The sequence below is a fragment of the Gymnodraco acuticeps genome, unplaced genomic scaffold, assembly GCF_902827175.1.
Source record: "Gymnodraco acuticeps unplaced genomic scaffold, fGymAcu1.1, whole genome shotgun sequence".
In the NCBI taxonomy this organism is placed as follows: domain Eukaryota; kingdom Metazoa; phylum Chordata; class Actinopteri; order Perciformes; family Bathydraconidae; genus Gymnodraco; species Gymnodraco acuticeps.
In genome coordinates this window covers 3,502,500-3,522,141 of record NW_022989748.1, presented here as the reverse complement: position 1 = coordinate 3,522,141, position 19,642 = coordinate 3,502,500, and the positions used below count along the sequence as shown (strand labels likewise).

The 19,642-nt window shown below is 39.0% G+C and overlaps 1 protein-coding gene across 1 annotated transcript; it reads left to right on the top strand.

Annotated features, from left to right (window-relative positions):
- Window positions 1-545: 545 nt before the first annotated feature.
- On the top strand, window positions 546-19,532 carry LOC117561933. Its single transcript, XM_034239660.1, has 8 exons — window positions 546-833; window positions 1,869-1,913; window positions 2,013-2,060; window positions 2,201-3,274; window positions 3,410-3,565; window positions 3,808-3,900; window positions 5,222-5,373; window positions 19,115-19,532. Exons 4-8 carry the CDS (start codon window positions 2,585-2,587, stop codon window positions 19,530-19,532), a joined length of 1,509 nt encoding a protein of 502 aa, XP_034095551.1. The 5' UTR covers window positions 546-833; window positions 1,869-1,913; window positions 2,013-2,060; window positions 2,201-2,584.
- The last annotated feature ends 110 nt before the right edge of the window (window positions 19,533-19,642 follow it).

Below are 19,642 nucleotides of genomic sequence, written 5' to 3'. Positions count from 1 at the left end.
CTCAACGCGAGTATGTCCCAGTAGTGTGTGTAAAACAAAGACCTGCCGTAAGAGGACCTCCCAACGGGATAACAGGTAAGTTAATTAGTCATGCATCAGCATCTCCCTGGCCAGATTTGGTCGCTCTTTGGACAGGACATTTTGCAACATTACCGTTTGCACTGTGAATGGAGAAAGCCTTCGGGAGCTGCGACCTGATGTTTGAACATTAAAACCAACGGTGGCAGCTTCCTGCATGTTTTATTTCCAGACTGAACCCAGAGGAAACGACTGAAACTTTGTTACTGTCAAGAATTTTCTTCATTTATCCTCTCAGAAAGTATGGTTTTACAGCAGGCCCTTAGGCAATTGTATTTTTATTTACTTTTTCATTTGTGATAAAATATCCATGCTATTCACCAAAGGCCTACTGGCCTCCAGTTTAGATGAAATTAGAAATCTATAATTCAGTTCACACTTCAGAAAGTGTGCCCAGCAGAGTAAATGTTTGGGGAGGGAAAGAGAAACACACACACCAACACACACACTCAAAAAAATGATTCAAGCCCTTCTTAGACTTGACACATTAAAAATGGTTTCACTTTACTTAAATATTTTTATTTAAGAAATAAACCTAAGTATAGTTCATTAGTGTAACACAAATTACATTAATCAATTCACTTATTAAATGTATTTAAGACAGAGCAACTCAAAATGAATTGTTTTCATTGGGGACCGCCCCTTTGCACACCCCCTTTGCCTATGCGCAACATCCGTTCTGTCATTTGCCGCCTTTTGTCTAACACTGACTGGAAACTGACTGGGGAAACTGACGGTGGAAAGTCTATTATTTGGTAAGTATTTGTTTTTTCTAGTAGTTTAGAATGTTCCCTGTTTCCAAGTAATGCCTTTTCATAATATCGACAAGAATATTTGAAACCACCGTGTTATATTTTGCTCCGTTTTTAGTTGGGTCTAAACAGCAAGCTAGCTAGCTTGCTAGATATGGTTAGCATTGAATACTGGATAGTAGAGATCATTAGATTATATTACATTAGATTTAACGTTATTGTCATTGAACACAGTACACCGAAATTCAGTTTAAGTTCAACCAAAAAATGCAACGAGTAATTAAAGTGCATGAGGCAAGCTAGCTAGCCAAATAACTGGTTTGTTAGCTAGCTTGCTAGATACGGTTAGCATTGGATACTGGATAATGGAGATCATTAGATTATATTACATTCGATTTAATGTTATTGTCATTGAACACAGTACACCGAAATTCAGTTTAAATTCAACCAAAAAATGCAAAGAGTAATTAAAGTGCATGAGGCAAGCTAGCTAGCCAAATAACTGGTTTGTTAGCTAGCTTGCTAGATACGGTTAGCATTGGATACTGGATAATGGAGATCATTAGATTATATTACATTCGATTTAACGTTATTGTCATTGAACACAGTACACCGAAATTCAGTTTAAATTCAACCAAAAAATGCAAAGAGTAATTCAAGTGAATGAGGTAACAGTATATGAGGCAGAGCCTGCATGCAGCCCAGCAAGGGCTGCCATTTTCTATCATAAAGCTCAGCAGGTGTGTCCATCTCTCTCCTGGCCTTAGTGCAGGCAGGCAGAGGAGGACAGGCGGAGCCACTCGTTTCTGTAGGAGTTCAGTTGAGTTGAGTTTTTTACTGCCAAATATTTAATATAAATAATGAGATAATATATATGTGAATCTTGTATGGGTTACTTCACTCACAAGCAGGCACCCAGAGTTGTGCAGAAACGTTTTTTGGGTTGTGCAATCTTAGGCAATTATGTGTTTTCTGTGAAAATTCAAATATATAAGCATTTTAATCACACCTCTAAAATATATTTGTTGTCTTTTGCAGTTTGATCAGCATTAACAAGCACCTTGGGGAAACCTCTTATTTATGGTAAGTACACGGCTACTTTCACAATACTTGCACAAGCTGATCTGTGACATTGTCAGTTGTTCAGTGTCAATTGCTAATTCTATTTATTCTCTTTTTCAGGTTATGCATGTGGCAGTGCAAACACTGCAGTTTGGAACTAGCTAGCAGGTATTTGTTGTTAAAACATTTCCAGCAGACACATGCACATTTAAGGGGCAGTTAAACTGTAAAAACATTTTTATGTTCATCTTTGATATAATCCTAATGTGTTTCTTTCTTGTTATTGTTTCACCTTGTTTCTGCTCTAGATTAAAAGGTGTTCCATAACGGCAGGTCGGGCGCTTCTGCGCATCATCTTTGCCGACCAGTCTGACTCTAGAAAACTGACCCTGGATTCGGGAATCCCAGCAACAGTTGAAGAACTGCACACATTTGTCAAGACATCTCTTCAATTGAAAGAGGACTTCCGTCTGCAATACATGGATGTTGACTTTAACGAGTTCATGAATCTTACATCAGTGTCTGAAATTCAGGATAAAAGCACACTGAAAGTAATTTACTCTCCTATATTGTCAAATATTGAGCCCTCCATCACTTAGTACACAGTTGACTCATTTGATAAGACCTCAATTACTGGAAGCTCAGAGTCTCTAATCCCTGCATCATCAATAGCCTCATTCTGCAGTGATGATATGGTGTATACGTCAACCCCGCATCCATCCCCTGAAGCTCAGGCCTCACAATTGTTATCCTGGCCCACAGTTTTTGTGGTTCCTAAGCTCACCTACGAGGCTGAATTTGAGCTTCATCTACAGAATGCAGAGTTTGAGACAACTGGTACATACTTCCAGCCTGGCCTAAAGCTGAAAGGAGTCATTCTTGATGGCCTAGCCCAAGAAATGATCAAATTCACAAAATATCCAAAAGACTATCAGTGTGAAGAGGTAGCTGCAGCGTTGACGAGGGCCCACCCTTGTTTGGGGCAGCTAGGATCCAAGATAGGATTTGGGGGGTGGAAACAGTCTCTTAAGTACAAAATGCAAAACTATCGTACAAAGCTTGGCCGTCTTGGACATCCTGAAATCCTTGTGAACTCCTTAAAGCACAAGAAAACAGGCCAAGGCAAAGCTGCAGCAAACATAAAAAAACCAAGAAAAGCTGAAGTAAACTACATTCCTCTGCACCCAAAAGGCGAAACCACAGAAAGCTTGGAGAACGAGAGAATTGCCTTATTGTCAGAACTGAAAAAGCGTGACAATGAAGTGGTGATAAAAGCAAAAATGGAAAAAACCTTCTCTCACAGACGCCTTGAGATTGTGGAGCAAAGGCCTTTGATAGGGGACTTCAAATGCAGATGGCCTGCTCTGTTTCAGCAGAGTGAAGTAAGTAAATATTTGTATTTGTTGACAGTCTTTTATTATTATCCTTTGTGATTCATGTCTACATCCTTGCATGGTTGTGATTCTAATAAACAAGTAACAATTGGTTGTATTGTGCTTGTTAATAATATTTTTAAGGTGAATGCGGAGTTTTTGAGGATCACAACATCACCACTTCAATCAAAGTTCATGTGGCAGCTGGACCACTTCTCAGACAAGCTCTTGAAGATCTTCAAGATCAAAGGAGGACTAAAGGGCCACAAAATCAAGGAAGCCCGTGCAATATCAGATTTGGTTAGTATAAATGCAGAGAACCTCGTTTTTCACTGTATTGTTTTTGTCCATGCTCATATGAACACATTTAAGAAATTGTCTGCTTTTATAGTGTTTTTAAGGCAATAGCTTATTGTGGAAATGTAGGGGTAAGGAGTCCTGCTTAGGGAAACACACGACAGATACAGCCCTCTACTTTGTAGACCTGCTCTGTTGCACATGCATTGTGCTTAATTGTCTTTGATTTATCGCCCCTGCTTTAGTTTGAAAACATCCACATCAAGAGGGGGTGCATCCTGCGAAGCATCGCGATCTACCTCAACGAGGATCCAGACTCTTTTTTTAAGGAGTATCAGGTATGTTTATCACAATATGTTTTCAATGTAGTGGTTAACAGTGTTACCCACAATTATAACCACCATTACTTACATTGATAATAAGAAAATTCTATGGCGCACAACCCTATCCCTGCTTACATCTAAATATCTTATCACATATCATAAATACATGCAGAAATAAATAAATGTATACATTAATATAGGAATGAATATATGTAAGAATGAATAAATACAGAAATAAAAAAATAATAATAAATAGATACAGAAGTAATTTCATCGGGCAAGTGTTAAAATAAATATAGAAAAAAGTGAATTAATACATTTATACAGATATAAATACATCTATAAATTAACATAGGAATACAATTGATAAATACAAATGTGAATTAAAACATGAATATATCTGGAAATAAATACAAATAATAAATGAATGCTGAAATAAATATTTACATTTATATATAAATACATCTATAAATGAATAAATAAATATGGACATGAATACATATGTAAGAACTTATAAATAATTGAATAAATACATAAATAAAATAATAAATAAATGCTGAAATACAGAAATATATTAATCAATAGATTCATGTTTAAAAAGGTATGTGAATGCAGCAATTACTAAATTGTTAAAGGAATAATTACATAATCACATAACAAGGAAATAAATTATTAAATAATAAATAATCAAATACATATCAAAATAAGTAGGTAAATGCATAATTAACTACAGGAATAACAACAAATTACATGATTAAGTAGGGATGTAAACAAATAACTTAATACCTGAATTAATAAATAAGATAAAGTTGATAATCAAACAGAACATACAGGAATATATCTTTATAACTTATTTATGTAAACATTTTCTTACAAGCTTAATTTAGTTCTGTGTTGGAGGTCCTAACCTTCTCTGGTATCACTCGGACATTTTTGTCCAAATTGGTAATTTTTCACATCAGATTTGGCTATAATGATTTTGTGTTTTTTCTAGATACTTTTTGGAATTTCAATTTTTCTAATCGGTCTCGAATACACTGTGTACAAATTACCCTAATTGTCCATTTAAAAAATGTCCCCACACTTCCCAAAAAGTGTGGGGGAAAAATATTTAAATATAATATTGTTATCATATCATTTTATCATTCAAGTTTTTGAAAGTGGACATTTTTATCCTGAGTGGCCAGATTGGGTAGTACATTTGAGTGATACCAGAGGGTTAGTCTAAAACTGTTTTGATCAATGAGGAGAGCCACATAAGTAAATCTGCTTCTATAAAATGTAGTAATTCAGGTTTTAGTTAACACATGTGTTGTATGCTTGTGTCTTTGTTCAGGCCTCTGCCTCTGAAGATGCCAAGAGGGACATGGCAAACACAGTCATGGGCATATACACACTTCAAAGAGATGTGGATGGGCAGCCAGAGGACGTGGGAATTGTCATCGAAGGCAATATAGTCATGGACAACTTGGGCAGCGTGATTGTGGGGTCATGCTATTGGGACTTATTTATGCCCTGGATTTGAGCTTTCCGGACAACCTCAAACACACCTTCGAGTTCATGCAGAAGGTAGTGATGAATCTGGATGGGCACAAGCTGAATGGTAAAATCGAAAGTCTGAAGATCAAGTTGTTCGATTGAAATGTGAAAAAGAAGTGACTCATGAGTTCATTGTTGTCATTTTATTCACGAGTTTCCTAGTCAGAGCAGATTGAGCCGTTATACCAATCATTTGTGCTTTTCTGTATTTGTTTGTTTCAACACACTGTAACACTATTTCCATATGTTGGTGTTTGCAGTGCACTCTTCATGTTATGTGTTATTGTCCTGTTAGAAGAGCAGTGCATACCCCTGTTATATTGTATTCATTGTATTTGGCAAAGGGAGATTTGTAAGTTAATTATAGGAGTTCCATTTCTCTGCCATTTTAAAAATGGTATTATCTTTCAGAAATGTTTTTCATCTTTCAGTGTGAATTCATTCATTTTTAAACACTATTGAATGGAGGATTGTTTTGAATAATGTGAATTTAAAAATAAAAAAAACTAAACCATGTTTTCTATCATGTGTAACACATTTTTATTAAATTATATTTAACCTCATTATTTCATTTTCAATTAATTAAATAGGATTTAGGTGGACTAGCATTATCTAAATTCATAAAGGTAATGTTATCATTTTACTTAAACTCTATTTGAAAAATTTGAGTTGGACTAACTCATTTACATTATACTGCATGGATGCCATTAGTTTGAGTTTGTGCCACATATATTTATTGGATGGAAAACCTGCCAACAATAAAATTGAGTTAATCCAATGAGTTATTTCTTTGAGTGCATAGAGCTGAAGAGAACAAGTCAGGGAGGGAGAAAAAGGGAGATTTAACTTCCTCAGCGGATCACACTGCTCATGGCACAGTAAAGTCTCCTGAACAAAACCTTGAATAATGAACTATATGTGCATAAAGATATGTTCCCGTTTTCTTTTATTATTCATATGAAAAATGCAAGTAGGCTGCAAATACAAAACAAAACCAGACTGGAGTCAACCCTCTGTTTGACGAGAGCCAGGAGAAGAGTTCAATGGTGGTTGACACATCTCTCTATAATTGCTTATAGGAAACTGTATGATCCTTTCCTCATCATCCAACTTTTTCCACAAGCCACTGTCAGCTGATGTAGTCACTTCAAATATCCAACTTAGTGGGATGTTATTGAATTTTTTTTGGGCGGGCTGGAATAGATATTGCTCCAGAGTGTTTCAGCAACACTCAGACCAATATCATCAGATATTAAACACGGGAAGAGATCACTCCCTTTGAAGAACGGGAGCAGGAGAATGAACAAAGGCAGGAGAACACAAGATCTATTATCTCATATGTTTACAGCAAGAAGAAAAAAAAGTCTCGGGGTGTGAGGCATTTTATCCAGATTCACACACACACACACACACACACACACACACACACACACACACATTATCTTTTCATTGCATTCTGCTTTGTCCAGTTTAGTAGCAGATGCTTCATTGCCTGACAAAAATAAACGGGCTATATTCCATGGAAAGTGTCAGATTATAAATAACACAACAACATAGGTGGTCAAATTGAAATCTGGTGAAACTTAACAGCGCATGAAAGGAAGGTCAGAGGGAATCAATGAGGGCTTTTCACAGAAAAACAATAACCAGTGTAGCAGAGTAACTGCTGAAGGCCAGACATGTGTGAAGAGGGTTGTTTCTAAGGATTGACTCACTACTGCATAGACAGTGTGACACACGATGCCACACTTCAGTCATGAACAAGGTTAGAATTCAATTTGGCTTTGCCTACAGCTGATGCAACCCATGTGAACCCATTTCAGGAACATCACGGAGTAATAACCTTTATCCTGGTAATATCTGTCACGTATCATTTCAAAACCTCTCTGGTTATTCTGACAGGGAACATGAAATATCTTTTTCTCTCGTCATGTGTGAGACAGATGGATTTTTCCTCCCGTCACGCTCTGATTCAAGACAGAGCGGAGAACATTGAGAGATGTGCTGGAGGAGGAGCGCTGCTTTATGTCGGTGGAGAAATTCATCCTGTTAACGTGACGTGTTGAGAAAACAGCTGAGGAATTAAGATACCACAGTGTCAAATGCTTGTTTGTTGTCTAATGCTGTACTATAGTGCTGTTATTTTAACTCAGTCAAATAAAAAAAAGGCATTATTTTGTTGCGTGTCTGACTCAAAATTGTCCGCATTTTGTACCGTTCAAGTCTCAGTGATGGAGGATATTGCTCAGATTAACAACGCTTTTTTTCCGAGTATGGCTTTAGAAATGACAGTAGTATGTAATTGAAGTTGAATTTAACAGGTTTTCTTTAGATCAAATGTTATAATGTCTTTACAAACTCTTGGCTATAATTGCTTTGCTTTGTTTTTCACAGAAAATATCTTAAAGATCAGGCAAGATATCAATTCCGAGTCTTGACCCTATGTTCCCGTTGCAAGGACAAATAATTAACCAAGCAAACATGTCAGAGTTTGTTCCAGTCAGCCATAAAACACTAGAAGACGATATATTCCATCTAAAAACAACTACATGTAGTCTTGATAGTCTTCCGACAAACTTTTTGAAAAGCACTAAACAGCTAGGACCGAAATATATCAAGGACCTCCTTCAGCGGTACGAACCCAGCAGACCCCTTAGGTCTTCAGGCGCAGGCCAGCTCACTGTTCCATTTGTGAGATCAAAGCGTGGGGAAGCAGCCTTCTGCATCTATGCTCCTAATGCATGGAACAAACTCCCAGAACATCTGAGAATGGCTAGCACTTTAGAATCATTTAAATCAGGTCTAAAAACAACGTGGCTTTTTAAATTTAAATGTTCTAATTTTCGAACTGTTAAAACATGGTTTTCCTTTATTTATTTTTTAGTGTTTTGTGTGTTTTTGTATTTCCTCTCACTTTGACCATTGTAAAAATGTATTGTGTTTTATCTGTTTGATCCTGTAAAGCACTTTGAATTGCATCACTGTATGAATTGTGCTATACAAATAAATTGCCTTGCCTTGCTAGGTCTTGTAAACTATCTTTTATAGATATATAAAAGAGAAAGAAAAGAAAGACAAATATATGAATGCTGCATAAACGACAGCATCAGTTATCACTGATAGACTGCAAACTCGTTCTCGATATGACATCTAAAATAAACTATTTAAAGTGTTCTGTTCCTAGAATACATTCTATATTTTTCGACAGATCTGTGAAAAAGCTCTTGAATTATTCAGTCTTAAAACTTTGCATTTTTATTGTTATACAGATTCAATTATGTATTGTGTTTCACTGACTTCCCTTTTGAATTGATCTGCCCTCTCCAACAGCACATCAGCACAAAGTCTTTCACAGGATTTCATGATTCTCAATACATTGCCAGGAAATACTGTGTATAAAAGAGGTCATAGATAACCATGCAGCATTTTCAGATGAAATGATTATACCGCACATCCAGTTGAAGTGTTTTTGTGCATCCTGATGAACGACTTATGCACAAGGCAAGGCAAGGCAAGGCAAGTTTATTTATATAGCACTTTTCAACACAAGGCAATTCAAAGTGCTTTACAAAAAATGAAAGACATTAAGAAAAAGGCATTTAAAATCAGTCATTAAAAAGAAAAGCTAATAAAATAAACATTAAAAGAAAAAATACATGGATAAAAGTTTCAGTGCAGTCTAAGATATGAATAGTTCAATTAAACATTAAAAGAAAAAATACATGGATAAAAGTTACAGTGCAGTCTAAGATATGAATAGTTCAATTAAACATTAAAAGAAAAAATACATGGATAAAAGTTACAGTGCAGTCTAAGATATGAATAGTTCAATTAAACATTAAAAGAAAAAACACATGGATAAAAGTTACAGTGCAGTCTAAGATATGAATAGTTCAATTAAAAGCAGCGACAAAAAGAAAAGTCTTCAGCCTGGATTTAAAAGTAGTCAGAGTTGCAGCGGACCTGCAGGTTTCTGGGAGTTTGTTCCAGATATTTGGAGCATAATAACTAAACGCTGCTTTACCATGTTTAGTTCTGACTCTGGGGACAGAAAGCTGACCAGTCCCTGAAGACCTGAGAGATCTGGATGGTTCATAATTTAGCAGGAGGTCAGAAATGTATTTTGGGCCTAAACCATTCAGTGCTTTATAAACCAGCAGCAGTATTTTGAAATCTATTCTTTGACACACAGGAAGCCAGTGTAAAGACTTCAGAACAGGAGTGATGTGATCCACAACTGTCCCTCAAAAACTTTAGAGGGGGTGAGAAAGCATGACTCCACACAGGAGAGGACATTAAGATGTAAGGTGCCAAATGTCCACAAGCAGAATTATCTGTATGTAACTGAAAGGTGCCACAGCGAGGCAGACATAAACCTCTGTGAGCCTTGCAGGCCATCTGCCACGGCCAGATCTGAGAACCACATCTGACAGGCAATTAATAAGAGAGTGTCTTGCTGTGGTGGCCAACCTCTGTGGCATATGTCGCTCTGAAGACACTCGTTTATCTCGTCTTTTGTACCTGGACAAAACAGAAAGTAATGGTCTGGCTTTTATTGTTGCGTTCTCACCCTTAAGTCTATTAATTTACTCCGCAGTTATCATCTATAGATGAGAAGAAGTCTTTGGAAATTGTTGTTTGGAAGAAACAGGACGTGCTCAAGTCAATCAGCCTTAGGGTTCTCTTTGGGGATTTGGGTCTACAGAATATCCTTGATCCTGGACAAGGTTGTGGGGACAACTTGAGGATAGTTGGACAGATGATCCAGATGTTAGTGTGGCTGACGTAATTCTTTAAAAGGTCAAATTTAAGCAATTGCCAAATGCAGTTTTTTTGCTTCTTTGTCAAATGTGTAGCAAGAGGTCTTGTGCTGCACACACATTGAAGCCTTGCTGTAAGTATCACACTCCAGTCCACACCAAGGGTAAATATGGTGTTTTAAGTTTACAACTGCAGGTCTGGTGACGTGATGCAACATACTTGAGTTTGATGTATCCATGTGCCAGTTGGAAATGTCAGTGCTTGGCTATGGAGTGTGGTTATGCCAAGATATTTTCAAAGGAGATAGAAAACAAAAGAAGTCCATAACGTTTAAGATCTGCAGAGCAATAGATTACACTGAAGAGACCCCAGCTCTAAAGCCATGCATTTATGTGCCCACCACTCGGAGACACCACCCACCAGTGATGGAGAGATGTCATGCTGAGCAGTGGTAAGTTGCCTTAGTTTATGGCTGTGTTTGCTCTAGCTCAGGGGTCACTAAACTTTTTTAGGATGAGGGCTACTTTCAAAAAATAAAACAAGTCGGGGGCTACTTTTACTCCTCTTTATTTAGTTTTTTGCAGTGTATATATTTAGCACATTTTAACATTATGATATGCTGACCTTTAAACCTTTGTGTGCTGTTTGGGTCTGTGGGACCTGTTTGCAGTGTTTACTAAAAGAAAATGTATGCAATTTAATTATTTTAACCTGCTTTAATTGGGGGTGGGCCTCACATCCTCCAGGGGGGTCCGGGGGCATGCACCCCGAGGAAGATGTTTTTTAAAATGTCGAAGTGAAATGCATCAATTTGGTGCACTTTGAGCACAAAATGAATTTATGGATACAGCTCTCAACACTCATGAAAGGGAGCTGTATACTTTTCAATAATCCAAACATCTTTAGAATATGATCACAACCAATAACAAATCATTTAAACTAGTTTATTCTTATCTTATGTTACCTAGCATTCTTTCTTTTTATTTATGCATATTTTACTAATCACTCCCCCTTTAAACTGTTTTTTGTACTGACTATAGTACACATTGGAATGATTTCTTAATTCATCTATATTAAATAGATAAAAGTGGACACAAACGGGATTTCGAAAAGTGAGGGGAACATGTCCCCCCCCCCTGTCCCCAGTGGAGATTACGCCATGCGTGTGTGTGCGTCAAGTGCAATAAATATATATTATGCAAGTTACAACACACAGTCAAACTCTGCCCCTCATGTGCTGTATAGGCTGGCATGATAGGCTGTTCAATGGGGCTGATGTGTTGTGTAGATTCTGCCAGAAGGAAAATCAGCGGGGAGGTGCCACATTGCTTTTCTTCCCGACTGCAACAACACATCCTCACTCCCAGGTCGGCCTATGTTGACGTTATGTCAAGTCCTGTGTCGGCTTTTTCGCAAGGGGGGGGGGGGCCTTAGCGTCCATTTTCAACGCAAGAGGGGGGCCCTTAGCGTCCATTTTCAGCTTTCCGGGATGTCCATATGCTTCTATGGACGCTCATGGAAGCACGGCATTCGTTTGTGTCGGCTGCCCTTAAAGGCAATGTGAGCGTCCATTCTCATTGGATAACGGAGAATTGTACACCCGGAAGTGAAGTATTCCCCTTACTGTCGATTGAGTTTACAGTGATATCTGCACTACTCATCGACTAAAAAACACCAGATTATCCTTGTTAATTACACAACATTGATTGGTTTAAATTGTGTGCAATGCTTTTGTATTTTTCCCCTTCGATTCGGAGAAACAAATATTTTTTCGGAGTAAAGGATGGCAGAAGACACTACACTACCCAGAATCCCCAGCTATCGTTTGGACTACACCATGTGCTCTGTTTGACGTCACGTGATCTTCAAATTTCTCCCTGCAGAAAAAAAAAACATGGCCGAACTTCGTTTTATTCTCGGTGGAAAATGCCTATTTTAAAGTTAGTTTGGCCATTAAAAATGCGTTTTGATGTCATTTGATGCGAGAAATATGAGTTGTTATTTCAGATTATGTGTGCAGTGGATGTACATGATCTTTAGTTTGCTAGTTATTACGAAGATTACTTCAGGAAATTGCGTCCATAACGTTTTCATTGTTACCAAGGTGGTTGCTAGGGACGCTGCTATCGATATTATTTCTGTTATGTTGTGTAACTGTTTAATGGTGTTATCTTTATTGCTACCCCCTTCCCCGTCAATGTATAGTGTTGGTCCACAGCGCAAACATATTAGTTTAACAAAATCCGCATCTAAAGATACGTTATTTCCCCCTGTGCAATTCCAGTCTCACATCTCACAGCACATCGTCATTAACAAATACCGGAAACAGACCGAAAACATTTTCAAAAAATAAAATAATACTTTATTCCGAGTGTGCTTGCTTTTCTCTTTGAAAGCCATCACATACCGGCATTGTAATACACGATTCGGCTGCATTAAATATTACATATCTGCCGTAGTTCTGTATTTATAGAGCCCTGATGAGAAGACTTCTAGACAAACATGAGGAACTGAAAACGTGACGTGGATCATAAATATATCAGCCATTAAACAACATCTTACATTTATTTTCACACAATACGTCTCCTTGCAGTATCAACACTAATTCGGCTGACTTTTATATTTGATCCAATTGGTAGATAGGCTGTATTTACACCATAAAGGTGCACAGCTGATATAAAGGGACACCTAGTGGTTAAAGCATGTTATTGAATTTCATTATTTTTATTATTAGATATGAATAGGATCCCTATAAAGTATATTCATTACTCGTTATTCTCTACTAATAGTTAATTAAAGACTGTATATAATGACTATTTTGCACATCCCTTTCAAGATTTCAAGATTTTCTAAGGTTTATTGACATATCATATAGGCCTACACAACTATGGTGTAGTTCTGCATTGAATGAAAAACTTGGGTCGCAGGTTCCTCAATAGTGCATTACAAGACATCTATCAATATTTGTGCATACCTCCAGCAATGTTAACTATATTGAAGCACTTATTTTAACTGATATTATACATAATGTATTATACTCTTATAAGATGTATGTAGATATTTCATCTCCGACCTTGTCAGGTATTGAACAATCAATAAATAAAGAACACAGAATTGTTGAATATAAAACACAGAATTTGTGTGATTATACTAAATGATTTACAAATAAACACCACTGCATATTTAACTGTTACACATGCTGATGTAACGCAAATGTTCCAACTTGGGATCAATAAAGTATATCTTATCTTAAGCTGATCGATGGCTATACTGCCATATTTGCAAAATGTGCCTCTGAACCTTGACAAGTGCATGTTTCAGGCTTATCAATTAATGTAATGTAATGTTATCAATTAACAACAGGGGTCACAAACATAAGACCAGCTGTTAAATAAAGCTCTTCTGACCTTAGCTGGCATGTGTATATATATTAATGCTGCCCATTATGGGCACAAGCAATTTTCACCCATTTATTAATTATATGTTTTAAATGTGAGTGTTTCCTATCCCCTAAACCTCCAGGGATGTACACAGTTTAATACTGGCAACTTCTTATTATGGGAAATACGAAAACGTCTTTTAAAACTACACCTCCCAGTAGAGACGTGCCATAGATAGAGAACATGTTGCGAAACAGAATAGCCAGCATGTGTAGTTCTATGGACGGGGTGGGGGAGGGGGGGGGGGACGCGGTGGTCCCGTTCAAATCCAGTTTTGGACAGTATGCCGTTCGAGGCTCGGCGTAACCCTCGGAGCACACTCTCCAATCACAGAGCTTGAGGACTATCACGGGGTTTGTCAAACAGAGCACATGGTGTAGTCCAAACGATAGCTGGGTATTCTGGGTAGTGTAGTGTCTTCTGCCATCCTTTACTCCGAAAAAATATTGTTTCTCCGAATCGAAGGGGAAAAAATACAAAAGCATTGCACACAATTTAAACCAATCAATGTTGTGTAATTAACAAGGATAATCTGGTGTTTTTTAGTCGATGAGTAGTGCAGATATCACTGTAAAATCAATCGACAGTAAGGAGAATACTTACTTCCGGGTGTACAATTCTCCGTTATCCAATGAGAATGGACGCTCACATTGCCTTTAAGGGCAGCCGACACAAACGAACGCCGTGCTTCCATGAGCGTCCATAGAAGCATATGGACATCCCGGAAAGCTGAAAATGGACGCTAAGGGCCCCCCCTTGCGTTGAAAATGGACGCTAAGGCCCCCCCCTTGCGTTGGAAAAAGCCGACACAGGACTTGACATAACGTCAACATAGGCCGACCTGGGAGTGAGGATGTGTTGACTGCAACGGTGGTCCCGCAAATCAAGCAAGAACGTGATTGGTCGATATTCATTGTGGGGGTGGGGGGGGAGGGGTGTTAGATAGATATAGAGTTGTAGTAAGTAGATAGAGTTCGCTATGATTTATGTGTCGTTTATGCATAGGGTAGATTCTTTTAATTACATTTCCTTTTTTGTTTTGTGTATTTTATACATTTTGGATTTGCTTGGCGTGCTATTTTTAGAACATGCCCCGCGGGCGACTCACGTTGCCCCTGCGGGCGACTGAGATCCCGCGGGCACCGTGTTGGCTACCCCTGCTCTAGCTCATAACAAACACGTGAGAATATTTGGCCGGTTGCATCCAGGCAATGCAGGTTACTTTAGAGCTATGTGGCCCCCTTTAGCTATCCATAGCAAAAAACACTGTTAAAGACATTCTCTTAACCTGCACGTTGGGTAAGAAATACAAAGGTCCCCACTTCTCACTCTCTGTGCACACAGGAGCATTATTAAAGAAGTGTGTGGGAGAAGGTTGGACACGTTGCATTTTTATAACAGCAGAGACAACTTTTTCATTTATGTGATGGGAGAGGAGAGGTTCTGGCAGCAGAAGTCAAAAACATAAGGTGGTAATCTACTTCGTAAATCCTTTGATGCATTTTGGGTTGAAAATGTGAATTTCAGTGTGATGCTACTATGGTCTTACTTATGCAGAGAAGAGAATCTGAGTTTGGTGAGCAATAACACATGGCAACAGAACATAGGCTCAAAAGTCTAAGGATTAGAGGCCAATGGGTGACGCTAATTGGAGTACTGGCCAGGACTGTGGCTGTGAGGGAGCACACTATGCTGCAATGTCGATTTCAAGGAGGACACTTGTGTTCAGCAATCTGTCGAGAAGAGAGAAGGAGAGCGGCACAGAGTGCTTGTTGGAGGGAATCGAAGAGGGATATGTTTGGTTGGGGAAAGTTTAGGATCACATTTGAGTGGGAAGGGATCACCACATCCACTCATCCTAACCTGTCATTTAAAAACTGCGTCAGAGAGAGTATGTTCTTACTCCACTATATACAGTAGTCAACTATATACGGCAATATTATTACGAAAACAATTATTCTGAATGTTGCCAGACTGCATCATTAAATACATTTTGTTATAGTAAAAAAGACATACAGTATATCAGTGTTGGTTTGCCCTTAAAGCAGGTGCTACTCCAATATCAGGCGTCTGTGTGTGGTCACTTCTGTCAGTGCCACTGCACATGTATAGGATCAATGCCTTCAAAGAGCAGTGGATATCCAGGTACAACACATTTCCTTTAAACAACAAGCTTGTTATTGACACGCTAAAGCACACTCATATACTAGTCTTAGTGAAGGGCCGCAGAGATAAGTCTCTACGCTCTCGTCCAGTGGATCCATAACGCCAAGGGAGCAGCAGCAGTTCTTGTTCTGCCGGAAATTATTGTGAGCACACTGCTGGTGTAATGTGACTTTTTGCAATGCGAGTAAATAACTGCTGAAACAACACTTAAAAACTGTCCCTCAAAAACTTTAGAGGGGGTGAGAAAGCATGACTCCACACAGCAGAGGACATTAAGATGTAAGGTGCCAAATGTCCGGTACTAGAGCCAACATCACATGAATGGAGAGGATGGGAGCAATTATTAAAGCCCTACACCAGGATATTGGCTATTGTGCAGCCATGTTATAAGTTTCTGTCACATGGCAGCTCAAATATTCTGCCTTGTAAATTGTAGTGGTTTTGATTATGTCTGTATTCACTGAGCCATGCTGCTGCTCTGATGAATTTTTCAAATCATTGGCCAAATGCTTTTATCTCAAATGAACATTATCATTGGAGATTGTCTGCTTGGAGTGATTGTTAATTATTGATCAGTATTTGAGATATACATATTCTCCTTTGAGGATTAATTAACTCAAGCTTGAACTAAACTAAAATATCATCTCATCCAAATATAGCTGCAAAGAAAGGAGAGGGGCAAAATATCTAAATGCATGCAAAACTCTTTTCATTTTGTGAAAGGTGAGCTGCTGGATATCTATGAGTTTCTGCGAAGATAAAAAGATTGGAAAGAGATTCAATATGCAGATATCCTTATCTCTCTCAAACACTTTAAGCACCAGGCGGTGAGGAGGAAAACAAAATAACTCTTTCCTCAATAAAATGGCATGAAGAGAAAACCTGACTATATTTGGCTGAAACAGCTGAGCTTGACCTCATTTGCAAACCCACATGACTGGCATGCTTATAGGGAAAAGAGGATTCCTAATGCAGATCAGGATTCACAGGTGCTCATTTTGTATTCACAGAAGAGAGGAGGCAATTTTGCCTTGCAATATTTCCCCGTTAGTTATTAGATACTTTTAGATGAAGTGGACTGATAATGGATAGAGAGGGACTTTGGAAATTAAAAGTTAAATCAACTGAAGTTACTTATCAAATCTGTCTAAGTCACAGACTGGAAGCTTTTTATGTAACATATGCCATCAACTCTCACCAACTATAGCCATCAGTGTAACTTTGTGGCACGTACCTACTGCAATTTTCTGTTAACATGTTCTAGCTCTAGGACTGTTGCTCCCTCACGTTTCTAACCTTTGTTTGACGACTATGACTTTGCAAGACTTAGATCTAAACAATGTAAAAGGACAGAATAATCTCTTACCGGCAATCATGATGGCCAAGTAAGAGATGTGTCTTTTTGGAAATATACTCATCTTGAGGTGCAACAAAGCAAGTCATCAACAGGTAAGTGTGATTGCATCCAACACCGTGCACTGCCAGGTGATGTTGCATTGCAATACTGTATAAGTGTAGGTTACATTTTTGAGCACTTTGTGTTTGGATTCTAATCTGCATGCTTGTCTCATTTAAATATTTGAGAAGGCTGCTCAAAATACAGCATTATAGCATTGCTTAGTAAAGGTCTCTACACTGAAGTGGCCTCCTGCATTTAAATAAATTGGTATCATATAACCTACAGACAAACAAATCAACATTAATTTGATCATTAAACATAATTGCACAATCATAATATTGGTGGACTAATAGAACAGAGACTGTTAATTACTGCTACAATAACAATGTCATTAGATCTGTGTGGTAGCCACCAGCATGACATTTATCTGAGGGTGGGAGAGTGCAGTCATGCAGTCAGTCACATGGCCGCCATCTGGGTGTCACACATGCTGGGTCAGCCCCTCCTGTGTGGAGTCATGCTTTCTCATTCTCTGGCTGGGGCTTTCCCTGTAAGTCAGCAAGTTAACCACAGCAGCCTGCTCATGGTAAATGGACTGTATTTCTATAACCCATGCAAGGTTCCTCCTGCTCAAGGAAGCTAACATTTCAAATGCTGTTGGCCATGCCATTGGGAGCAACTTAAGTTGGGTTAAGTATCTTGACCAAGGATACATCAACATGTATGAGGCAAGTGTCAGACACAAAGCAACAAGGCCTGTTTGACTGACTTTCTTTTGGACACTGATATACACTTCATCTTCCAATCAGCAGGAGCAGAGCTAATGGGAAGGAGCACACTGGAAGATTATGCTGTTATTGCACTCGTTTCACAAAAACCCTTAATTCCTGCAATAAATCAACATACTGGACTCAAGACATAACGAAAGGCATGACATGGCTTGTTTTAATGGTCATAACTTTTGTAAGGTTTTCTTAACATCATTAGATGTTATTGTTTTTTGACAGAGGTCCTTCCTGGTGTAGATGTTGATCATTTTAGCCAGTAGGCAATTTATTTGTTTTTAATTACTGCTACTGGCAAGGCAAGATGGTCAGTGCAGTGTGGAAGCCATCATCGGAGGGCTCGATATCAAAGCAAAGCTCTGCTCATTTGGCACTAGCGTCCAAATCAAGGCTGAAAGTCAGCCACAGCTGTGTCTTTGACTTGTTGCTAAGGAAAAGTGAATGAGGAAAGATGTGGAAACTTCCTTTTATAAGGCCAGCCTTCAAAGCATTATATATGTTTGCGCAGTGGTTATCTGGATGGACTCTCTGGATGTTTAACGTATAATAAAAGTCTAATCCAATGACAGAGAACAGCTGTACTGTAAAACAGGCCGTCTGGTTATTTCACTGGGTTTGGGAATTCCTTGCACAGTGCAGCTTGGCTCAGATTACACAGCATGTAAACAGTTTCTGGCAGGGCATGCAAGTAATCCCATCTCATTAAGCCACTGCTAACAATGCTAAGTGAACTGTGACTTCTCAATGTGCAAATGCATGTTAAAATAAATGGGCTGGAAAACACTTTTCCTCTGTCCGTCCCTTTTCACCTGTGAGCTCTGGAAGGGGTCAACATCCATCAGGCAGCCGTTAATGAGTCAGATAGACGGAGGGAAACTCTGCAGAGGGGGCTGAGACAGAATGTGACGGAAACCGGACACTGCTGACATAATTGGTTTAGATGTGTGCAGGCAAAACTTTGTTTAATTTGCAACCTAAAAAAACCTAAGGAAAAATGTCACTTTTACAACCTCCTCACCCTGGTTCACCCCTGCACTCCGTAAGCTAAAGCAAACCGGCCGCCAGCTTGAACGCCTAACAAATAAATCATCCCTGACAGTTCACCATGAATCCTACAAACTCCATCTCACTACCTACAGAGACGCCCTCACTGCCGCAAAAACTGCCTACCTCTCCACCATCTTTACCGACCCCTCCAATAACCCCAGGACCCTCTTCTCCACCGTCAACAAGCTCCTCAAACCCCGTGCCGACACCCTCCCTTCCTCTACTTCCACTTTATGCAGTTCATTCCTCCAGTTCTTCTCTGACAAAATCACTGCCATTAATCTCTCCCTTTCCACTGCATCTGACACACATACATCTCCCCCAGCATCCAGCGCCACAATTTCTCCCCCCATCTCCCTGGACCTCCCGATCCTTCCTCCCCACGGCCGCCTCTCCCAGTTCACTCTGGTTACCCACCCTGAAATAGTCAAACTGATCAGCTCCTCCAAACCCACAACCTGCTCCCTTGACCCTCTACCCACCCCTCTACTGAAGTCCTGTCTCTACTGACGTCCTCTGCCCCTACCTTGTCAACCTTTTCAACTCCTCCCTGTCCCAAGGTACCGTTCCCTCGGCCTTCAAAACTGCTGCTGTCACTCCCATCCTCAAGAAACCCGGTC